At 33.6% G+C, this 11,717-nt stretch overlaps 1 protein-coding gene across 1 annotated transcript; it reads right to left on the bottom strand.

The window, feature by feature from the left end:
• Nucleotides 1–7,477: 7,477 nt before the first annotated feature.
• Nucleotides 7,478–9,370, bottom strand: LOC110876057 (probable WRKY transcription factor 70). Its single transcript, XM_022124238.2, has 3 exons — nucleotides 9,015–9,370; nucleotides 8,521–8,622; nucleotides 7,478–8,167 (listed from the first exon to the last, which is right to left on the bottom strand). The coding sequence occupies exons 1-3, from the start codon at nucleotides 9,296–9,298 to the stop codon at nucleotides 7,648–7,650; spliced, it is 906 nt and encodes a 301-aa protein (XP_021979930.1). The 5' UTR covers nucleotides 9,299–9,370; the 3' UTR covers nucleotides 7,478–7,647.
• Between the last annotated feature and the right edge of the window lie 2,347 nt (nucleotides 9,371–11,717).

The raw sequence follows: 11,717 nt of genomic DNA on the forward strand, positions 1-11,717 counted from the left end.
GAAATAAGAAAAAGATGTAAGACAAGGTGAAAAGAAAACGTTAAACTAAAATTCAGTTTTAGTGAGAAACAACGTTTTAACAAATATGGGTATTATGAGAGAAATCAGAAAAGGGTTAATATTAAAGGATTTAGGTCTTAACACCGATAGGTGTAAAAACGATACATTCGAAAAGAAGATTCTCGATGATGAAAGGTTTATATAAACTTAAACATGACGTGATGCGACCACGGTCAAGAAAAATAATATGAAATATAACCACGTTATAGCGTGAACAATGAAATGAGAATAATAAAAGTTTGAAAGCCTCGATAAGGCAAAATGGATATACCCGAGCGAAGGGGTAAAGGTAACCGGTGACTAATAAGTCTAACCGCCAAGATAAGTAATTAATAGAGATAAGGGACATAAGATGAAAGTAACGGCTCACGGAGCCTTACACGGGAAAAGCGCATACGCTTCGAAATCAAAAGGACATTACCATACTCTTCTGGTAAGATTATTGAATTCGAGCAATGCTCAAGTAATTACCGAGACTAAGTCCATGGGGGTTAAACCTAAAGAAACACGTAAGAAAGGTTTTGGGGACGAAACCTCTTTAAGGGGGGTAGACTTGTGACACCCCGAAAACGGGTTTGGTATTTTAAACCCGGTTAATATGAGGGAACGGGTAAAGTATCGTTAATGGTAAAAATTAGCCCGTAAATGAAAAAGAATAATAATAATAATAACAATAATAATAATAATAATAATAATAACTAGGAATATATTTACATAGTTATTAACATGTAAATAAGTAATAAAAATATGGGATTGTAGTCTTAAACAATTAAAACTAAACTTTAGGGACCAAAGCTGCCAAAAAGGAAACTTGTTTTATTAAAACATAAAAATCAACACATATCACACACTTAGTGTGTGTATATGTCGATCATCAGGAGAAGAAACAAGGGGAAACCCTTGTTCAACCTTAATCCATCAAATTGGAGGGGCAAATCAAACCTGAATCAATGCATGAATACATAAAAACGATCACCTAGTCGTGGGGATCACAAGGTATGTTGAATTTAGCCATTTGGTGATACTTTGAAATTATGATGAACAGTCATAATCGAAATTCTGGAATGAATAATGAATCTATGAGCGTTGTTGTAATGAAATTCATGTTTAGAAACAAACCCTAGTTGAAAATTTGAAGAATTAATGTTAAAAACTAGGGATATGATGATTTCCCTTGTATGTGCTAAGTGGGTTTTGGCTAAATAATGAAGATGATGATATGTTTGTGCTAGAAATCATCATAATTGATAGTTGAAGCAGGATACTTAAGCAAATTGCAAGTTTGAGTATTTGATTATACATGATTCGAAATGGGTTTTGAATGTTGTAGTGAAATTAGTGATTTATTTCATGAATATGGATGTTTGAAATCATGTTAACTAGTAATTGATAGGTAGAACTTGATTATATTAGGTGTTCAGATGAATGCTAGTTATATGACGAAATGAGTTTCACTCGTATATGAGGAACCCTTAGTCCTTGCGAAATGAATGAACAAATTAGTCTTGATAATCACTTGAACTACATAAAGTGTTGAAAACATAATAAACTCGGCTAGAAACTTGGTTAAATTAGTGGCCTAAAAATAGTGACTACCGACTAGTGGAAGAAATGCCTAAGTGAGTTTGTTGAACTCGATTGTGCATTTCATATATATTAAAAAGGGTCAGTTGACTTTTGAAAGTCAAACTGACCATTAATAAGATCGAATGAAAATTTTGATAGAAAATACATAAGGTGGAATAATCGTATTAAAGTATGATTAGTCTAACCACCTTGTGAATGATGAATGATAGTTTGGCGCTTAACAAGCTAGGTGGAAGCTTAGGGAGAAAGTGGGTCAAACGAATCAAGTACGAGAAGAAAAGCGTAAACTGGATGAGAGGTAAATAAAGCTTACACCCATCTATAGTATACGTATTTATTTTATAGGCAATAAATACGACAATGGATTATGTTCGAAAAATGGGTTCCGACATGAACTAAAAGATGTCGGAACAAATAAAAACCGTCAAAACCTTGGTTAATGGTAAAAAGAGGCAAAATGGTAATTTAGTCACGAATTGACTAAGAATTTTATAAGTTTTCTTAAAGTTACCCAATAGCGTAACTAGTAATGGGAAAAAGGGGGTAAAAAGGGTAATTTAGTCACATGATGATTAAATGTAAGTTGAGATTAAATGGATACCCACGGCGTAAGCCGAAATGGGTTAAATATGTAAGAAAAAGGAAATTTCGTGGTAAAATCCGAAATGGGTCGGACGTGTGAATGGATGTTAAAAACCATGCTTTGTTATATATGCGAATGTTTGGTCATATAGGCCAAACGGGTCAAATGGTGGTAATAACATCATTTGACGATATTGACTAACGTTGGTTGTTAAGTCGTATGTTCACAAGAGTGAACCAAAAGTGGATAATCGCGTCGTCGTAAGTAGCGGCTAATAAAAGCAAGGTATAAAACGGGTTTATATGTTGACCCGAGCCAGGTACGCATAAAAAAACTTTTTGTTAAATAAACGATTTTTGGTTAAATATTAGCGAAAGTCCTTCATCGTAAAATGAGGGACTAAAGTTGTCCAAAACGCCCTTGAAGGGTAAACTGGGCAAACGACCCATAGAGGTTGTTTAGGAACTTGCTTTTGATTATGGAATCATTAATTTTGAATAAAATGTATAGGCATACACATTCGTGGGTTAAATGCCTAAAAATGGGTCATTTGCGTAAAATGACCAACCGAAAGGTAAATATGGACAATAAGTTAGTTATGCTAAATCCACCACAAAATAATTGTGGGGTGAATATAAGCAGATATTCTAGATGTGGAATTTGCGAAGTATGAAAAGAAAAGAGCTAGTTTAGACTAAATTGCTTAAATCGACTAAATGGGTCAAAATGGATTTATGCGCATAGCTTGTGTACTAGTCTCGTATTTCATAAGAAAGTATGAACCTGAGCTAGAGACCTTGAGTTAAATACATTGATGAATTTATTTTGGTTGTTTAAGAAACAAGTTGGAGGTTTTAAATACAAACGGGTCAAAAAGTTGATTTTGAATAATAAGCCGAATGCTTAAGAATTTAGAATTTTATTAGTTTGAATGTCGGATTTTTACTCCATATGATGGAAAATTAGATTACGAACGCGTAGGAAAAAGAATCGCGTAAAACATGCAAGTAGATAAAAAGTTACGACATTTTAAAGTTCGTTATAAGACTAAAACCATAGCTGGGCAGACATGCAGTTCCTAGGGATGGACCTGCTGGAAAAGGGTTTCCCCCGCGCCACGCGAGGGGTTACTTGGATGCCGGCGCGCCACGCGACAGGCCGTCGCGACCCGCCACCCAGGATGAATAAGCTCTCGCGCCCCGTGAGAGCTGTAAATCCTAGAAATTTGTTTTTATTTTGTTATACGATGCAAAGAACTTGTTTAAACTAGTATTTAAGCTATAAAAACTAACTTTTAAGTTGGTTTTGATCATAGGTGTATATCAAGAATACCCGGATGAAGATCAAGCTCAATGAAGAACCGAACACGATCAAGATACAAGCTTCTACACATCGTTTCGTTGTTACTTTTAAACAACGAACTTAATTACAGTATGTTGTAAACTTTTAAATTGTAAAAGTTATAATTAACAAGTATTTTTCAATGTATATGTAATCATAATTACATGTTTATGTTCGTAAATTATACGAAAACCGTAAAATAATAGCAAGGGTGTTACACGTTCTCACTGTTCTCACACTTTTGGGCGTTTTCTCCTGATCCCGTTTCTCTCTCTATATATATATATATATATATATATATACACACACACTTGAAAACCCATTGTCATGTTTAGTATAAATCAATCGTCATTTGTAGAAATCAATTGTCATGTATGAGTAACCAATTGTCATGTATATGTAAACCAATCGTCATGTATAGAAACGAATTGTCATGTATGAGTAACCAATTGTCATGTATGTGTAAACCAATTGTCATGTATAATAAACCACTTGTCATGTTTAGTCGTTTGGGCAAACCACTAAAGGGTTTGTCCAAAGTTTCACGGGTTCTATCATCCCCTAGTAGGTACTTCCAAATAATGTCGGAAGTGGGAATGGGTTGTTAAACCTATAGCGCTTATCCCTCAGTGGGTTCTTCCTAGAATAAATCAGAAGCAGGATTGGTTGTTATACTTATAGCGCTATAATATACTAACGATCGGCTTATCAATGTTTAATGTATGTTCTCGTGTCATAGATAATGCATCAACAAGTATTGCACAATATAGGCATATAGTCATGTATATTGTTATATATAAATCGTATGTATTAGTGTTTTGTAAACTTGGAAAAGTGATAGTAGACACATATGAATCACCCCAAAATATTTGAAAAACGTAAAAGAGGGGAACTATGTACTCACTTGGGATTGCGTATATGTCTTGTGTAAACAAAGCTCAAGTGTTCAAATGGCTCCTCATGTGTCGGATAACTATGTGTTAGTGTATCGAGACTTTAAACGGGAGATCGAATAGAATGAGGTTTATAAACCAAACGAGTGAAGGACCTCGTATAATATGTTTCATAATACCTTACATTCTGATTAGAAAGAGTTTCTAAGTGCTTTGACCCGTTACGACTTGTTAAAGTGGTTTACGCCACTTTAACGGGTCGTACGTGTAACTATGGGTTCAGATGGTTAAATAAGTCCTATGACAAGTCTAATATGTCAACACAAGTTTGCATAAGTTGCATGACCAGTATAGATGTCAAAACTATGATCCTATATGCTTAAAACCATTTTATGCGCCAAAAGGGCATTTTCGGCATTTAAAAGTACATAAAATCGACTCGTCATGTAACTAACCAAACGACATGACCATAAGGTATAACCTCAGAGGGTTATTCCCTATATTACTATGGTCACAACAATGCGCTTGGACGAATCCTAAGATTGACCAAACGGGTCAGATTCGAAAGTTAAAGCAGTAGTCAAACCACTCGACTTACGACTAAATAAAAAGCATTAAACTAGAAATGACGAGCTAGACATGTTTGAACATGTCTAAGAATATTATAAAACTTATTTGGTGTCAAAACTTTAAGTTCTAATACCCAAAAACGTTTTCGTTGTAAAATGCACTTTTATGCATTTTACACTTTTAATTCGTAAAACTTTGACTAGTCATTTCTCCTACTAAACGTGATAATCAGAAGGTACAATCGCAAGGGATTATTACCTTCGTGATTACGATCACATTGCAAAGTTCAATTGAACTTTGACTTGACTAAAAATGGTCAGAACCGAAAAGTCAAACAAAAGTCAATTTATTTGGCTCTTAGCTCAAAATAGCTAAAATAATGAAAGAGACTAGGATAGAGCACTTGTGTCGAATAACACTATAAGAGCTCAGTATGAGGCTTCCAAAAGCTAGAAACAAGCTCCAAGAGAGTGGGAGAAAGAAATGTGAAATGAGCAAGTTGAAGTGGCAAAGTTCTTGGCCATTTATAGTGCAAATGAGCTCACAAGATCAAGCCAAATGTCCCTCCAGGTGTTATGACATGCTTAGTGTCATCACACATGTCCAAAGGAGGTGCAAGAGTGGAAATTTCGTGACTTGGGGGCCAAGGGAAGGAGCAGGCTGCCATGTGTTTTCTGCCTTGCTGGGAGGTCCTTACGGATCGTATGGCTCTTTGGCTTACGGTCCGTAAACCTTTGAGCTGGGCAGAAGTTTTGAATTTTGACAGTTTTGGCCCCTAGACTTGTATAATCGCGTTTTGTCATTTTCAACACTTTTAACCTAATATTTAGGTTATATAAAGGTGTTAAGGCATGTGTAACTTGAATTTTGTCCAGAAATGTCATGGATATCGTTTCATTCAATTGTACGGTTACATGTTTCGTAAATAAAATACAAGACTTTATTGAACACGAAAATGATCGAAATTGTGTAACGGTTGAAATTTTGCAAATTTTACATGTACGTAAAAGGTACTTTCGTAACAAAACATCAGAAGCTTGGGTGAAAGAAGAAGAGTACGACTCACACAAAATTGGAGGGAGTATGGCCGACCCATACCCACCACCAAAAGAATAAGACAAACAATGTTTGGAACTGTACCCTTTTAGTCCCAGTATGGCCCGTATTGGTGACGAAACTCTAACAAGAAAACAATCAAACCCTATCAAAAAATTCCTAAATTTCACATCTGCACCATCATTATCAACAACGTCCAAAAACTGAAATTTGTTTAAAGAAAGCCTTAAGGTGCTAACATTGACTTCTTAGCAAGTTGTTTAAGAACTAAAAAAAATATTTTAGGGTTGGGAATTTCACCCGCATCCGATCACTATTGGGTCGGATCTACGGTAGTAGTTTGGGAATTCGTTTATATTCTTAACAAATTTCTATAAAAAACTGTGGATCATCCCAGGGGCTTATCATCTGTTGTTATCGTGTATCTTGAAAAAACATATTTCGAATTTCGCCACAACAAATTTGTTTAAAAATTCTTAAGGCATTTCATAACAAATTTCAGCCTTGGGTCTTATCATCAACGTTATCATCGTCGCCCAAGGGAGGGTGGGGTTTGGTGGTTATGGGGGTGGCGTTTTTTAGTGGTATAGTGCAATTCAGAGATGGTGATTGGGGGCTTGGTCCGGCGGAGGGTGGTAGTGATGGTGATTTTCAGTGGCGTTGTGAGTGGTTGTGTTGAGTAGATGAAGGGCAAGTGGTGATGATTACGTATCGCTGTTTTTAGCATATAATAATAATAATAACAATAATAATAATAATAATAATAATAATAATAATAATAATATAGGGTGCAAGTGGCATGGAATTGCAAACTGTGAGGACTCAAGTATCCATTATTTGAATTTTTTAATTAGGGTGACAAGTTGATTATGATAACATAACATATGGACATAAATTGTAGTTCACTCCACCAAATTCTTGTTGTCTTCGTATAGTATACAATACGGTGAATACGTGTATTCACATATGAAGCCATTATCCAAAGTGTATTTTAGCGCTAAATAATTAAATTTTTAAATATAGTGTATTCACTAGTCAGTGTGTTAATTATAAGAATGTCATGGAGTTCAAAACTTTTTAATGAAATTGTTCGAAAGACTAAAAAGTGACTCTAATGTTTAACTTCAAATTATGTATCTTTAACATTTTCTATTAAAAGATACTGAATATATAATAATTGGTAGGAAAATCCCTAATTATAAGATAATAAAAGGTTATAGGCATACTTGTATTTTCCTATTATCATACAGCTTCTCTATTTACGCACACTCAAATAATGACCCACCTTAAGTTTAATTACACAAACATGATAAGGTATAAAAATATGCATTTAATTCCACCATACCACAAATTACATTCATCAACAAATCAACAAACCGATTAAATGAGTCCGTACTATGATCAATACATACTTTATAAACTACCCACTATGTAATGTAGATTTAATGCCTTAAACTATGGTGACTAAATATACTTATTTAAACAAAATAAAGTTATCATGCATCCTCATAGTGTTACACTAGTGACTAATAAATTTTAAAGTCTTCTATATGATCATCATATTTGAAAAATATCATCACAAGATCGCTCCAAATCGGTAATCATGTCCTCCCACACGTAATTGGATGATGTGGCTTGACTACTAGAGGCGTGATAATTATCGCGTTCACCATTTAAGTCATCGTCTTTGAAAATATCTGTATATGATAAGTCCAAATTAGTAATCATATCCTCACACCCATAATTGGATGATGTGCCTTGACTACTAGGGGCAAGATAATTCCCGCCTTGGGCATTAGAATCATCATGTTGCTTAAATGAGACTATGGTATCGCCATTTGTGATAGTCGAGAGGCTACTTGGTGAATGTTTGATGCCGGAGTCCTTGAAATTAATAAGAGAAAAACTATGATCCTCTGGGGCTAAGAACGTTTGTGTGTTTTCGTTCATGTTTTGACACGTGTGAGACCCAATATATGTGATACGATACTTTGCCGATCCATATTCTTCTAGTTGTTGGACTTGTCTCAAAGCTTTGCATCCCTGATCATCTTTATGTGTACATCTATAATAACACCTGTACATAATGGAATTTCGTAAGAAAATAAAATAAACTAAATGATTATTAGTTATTTATATAGCTAAATGATAGAATATTCCTCTTAGATATCATTTTTGTTTGAGTGATAATGCTAATATTTTTGAAATGCACTCATGTTTAAGGTGTAGATTTGATTCCTTGCCTTCCTTTGGATATGCAATGGTGGTGGGAATGTGGTCGCTACATACTAGGATGTCATGTGTAAATGTTAGCCACTTTATGCATATAAAAATAGAATGTTGCAACTATATTGGCTTGATTAAGAGAAGAATATATTGTAGTATTTTTTTTACAACATTGATAGTGACGTAAATATAATAATGAGTCACCTTGGAAATTTTGCATGGAGAATCTCTTTCTGTCCATATTTCCTCCATGCATATCCATCTTCATATGTATCTGTAATTTCAACCCTCGAATCTTCCGTCTTTCTGCAGTTATTCTAAAAAAGTTATACCCAATGCGACATTAATGTGATCATAACAAGCATGTCAGGCTTATACTTTGTGTATAACATTGTATAAAGCAGTGACGGATCAAGAAAATCTTTATATGGGCAACGTTTCATATAAAAAGAGGTAACGAAATCGGAAAAACGTCAAAATTTTCAAAAATTTACCCTACCCTCGGAGCGTCAAGGGGCGTTTCATATAAAAAGGGGCAACGAAATCAAAAAAACGTCAAAATTTTCCAAAATTTACACTACCCTCGGAGCATCAAGGGGTAGCAAGCTACCTCTAGTAACATGCTAGGTCCACCCCTGGTACAAAGTTATTAAATTGCCAATCCTGGTCATCCAAGCATCAATTTAATTAGTTCTTACCGCTTGTAACATCCTCTGCGGTCCTTCACTGCCCCTGGCTCCGGCTTCTTCTTCGTTTTGTCTAAACAAGCTGATCCCACATACGTAGACACCGGATAGCTAAATGTGGAAAGGCATTCGGAGAACGATGCTGCTATTTTCATCACAAGATCTTCAGGTGATTCCGGCCCACCATCCACAACTCTCCGGAGAAGTTGATTCTGAAGCTTTTCGGTACAATCTCTACCTCTAATGAGCTCACCTATCAATGTTTTCCTCATGTTGGTTGTTGAATTTCCCTCCATTTTAGATGAAGATAATCGATGTGTTTCGTATTTGTTGCAACAAAGTTATGAGTGTTAATATATAGTACCTGGTCCAATACACATACCCTAAACTAATAAACTACTACCACATATTATTTTAAAATATATGCCATATAAAAACATTACACATGTGTGTATTGCAGAAATAGGTTATTATATTTCAGAAACATCACAGTAAGAACATTAGTGGAGGGATGGTTGCCACTTGATTTAATTTAATTTTGTTGGTTGACTTGATATATTAAAAAATAATTGTAAAGCTTTATCCTAGTCAAAAGGATGAGTGTCGTACAATTTATAAAATCTTAAAGCTAAATTTATAATTTGGTATTGCAATATTTTATTAGTGACATGCATGAATTTTGAATATTCCTAAAGCCTGACCCTTTAGACTATGTTATAGAACATGTGTTCTTTTTAATCCAACAGGTTTAGACAACATAGATCACCATTTCCTTTGCTGAACGCCGCCATGTTTATTTTTGTTTCAATACCGTTGATGTGTTTAACTGTTTTCGATTGTACTATTGCCATTTTTTATTCTTCTAATTAGTTTTTTCTTTCGAGTTTATATATATATATATTATACATATTAACTGAAACTTGTGATGAAGTATTATTGAAACTTTTGTGATGAATAGTAAATCACAATTTATAAGTATTTATGTGTTACATTTTTAGTAATAAACAGTAATCAATAAGTTTTAAGTGATTTTTATTTTTTATTGGTAATATTTTATTGATTATTTAATCTAATTCTTAGTGTTAACTTTAAAAAAAATTAAATCTATACTAATTTTTTTTAACATTTCAAGTTATTTGCCGGAACGTTGTGATGGTATGTTACCACGTGCATTAGATCGGTATCGGTTTGGTTCGTTATTGTATTGAAATGATACATGCATATGGTATAGAAATTAACACATGTTTTACATGACCGAAAACGATAGAAACAAACACCGGTACTAGCACCGGTGTTGTTTGTACGGCACCGATCGGTTTAAAGTGTCACGAGACGATAATGTTATTCATTTATCGTCATAGATTGAGTTCTATGAGTGAAAATTTTTCAAAATCAAAACCATAAAAATGAATGCAGGTACCGGTATAGATGTTCGGTATGGTAGGGTAACAATACGGTGTCAGTTTATCGAAAGAAAAAAATATATAAATAAACTCCTAAACTGAAAATGATGTTCTTCGGTTCGGTACAATATTATAGTGATAGGGTGTCAATTTATCAAAAAGAAAATAAAAAATGGTACCGATAAAGATGTTGTTCAGTCGGTTTCGATTCGTTTTGGTTGATAGCGGCACAATATTCGTTATCAATAAATTTATATCGCAATGTTGAGAAAAATTATATAAACATAAGACGCAAACCAGTGGCGTCTCTGAGAATTCACATACCCTATTCGAACTCGAAAAATGGGCCCATATGCAATTAGGATAATGACAAAATTATAGTATTTTAAATCAATCAAAAGAATTAGTTGAATGATTATTTTAGACGCAAACCAGTGACATCACTTTGGGCAGAATTGAGAACTTGGAAAAATGTTATTTTAGTTAAGCAAATTTTAAATCAATCAAAAGAAAGTTGAATGATTATTTAAAAGTTAGGTTTATAAAACATAATAGAGTAAGATTTTATAAAACAAAAGTTAACGCACAAAATGACTTAAGGTACATCGCGTAGCGATTGTATTTTCAACGTGCGATTTAATTCTTTAACATACGATATGAAAAATAGATACAACATGCGAAAATTATACATACGATTTCAATAACATATCGATAAAAATAATATGCAAATTTCAAAAGTTTAGTAACATACAAATTTGTAAATAATTAACTGTGACATCCAATTAATAAACCCTAATGAACATGCGATTTAACTGGTAACAAGCGATTTGTTTCCTAGAAAAAAAAATAACATACGAATTCCAAAGAAAACAAAATTACATCTGTAACATGAGACTAACATACGAATTCCAAAGAAAGAAAAATACATCTGCAACAAGCGAATTCAAATTTGTGACGGTTAATACTCATAAGAAAAGGCTATATTCATTATCATCTAACAGCCGAATTCTTATTATTATATTAAAAAGAATTCATTTAATCAATTGTGGCTTTAAGAAAAAAAAAATATTAAAAAGAATTCATTTAATCAATTGTGGCTTTAAGAAAAAAAAAAAACCAACTGACATGATAGGTAACATGCGTATTCGAAATTCTTATCATTATTATATATTTAATTTTTCAATTCCAGATCATAAAGGAATTAAAGAAATAAGTAAGATCGCTCTGATACCACATGTTAATCAGTTCCTTTTAGTATCCAATGGAAAAACACTTTAAGAATCTTGATATACCTGACAATTCAGTAGTGGTT

This window comes from Helianthus annuus, chromosome 9, assembly GCF_002127325.2.
Source record: "Helianthus annuus cultivar XRQ/B chromosome 9, HanXRQr2.0-SUNRISE, whole genome shotgun sequence".
Lineage (NCBI taxonomy): Eukaryota > Viridiplantae > Streptophyta > Magnoliopsida > Asterales > Asteraceae > Helianthus > Helianthus annuus.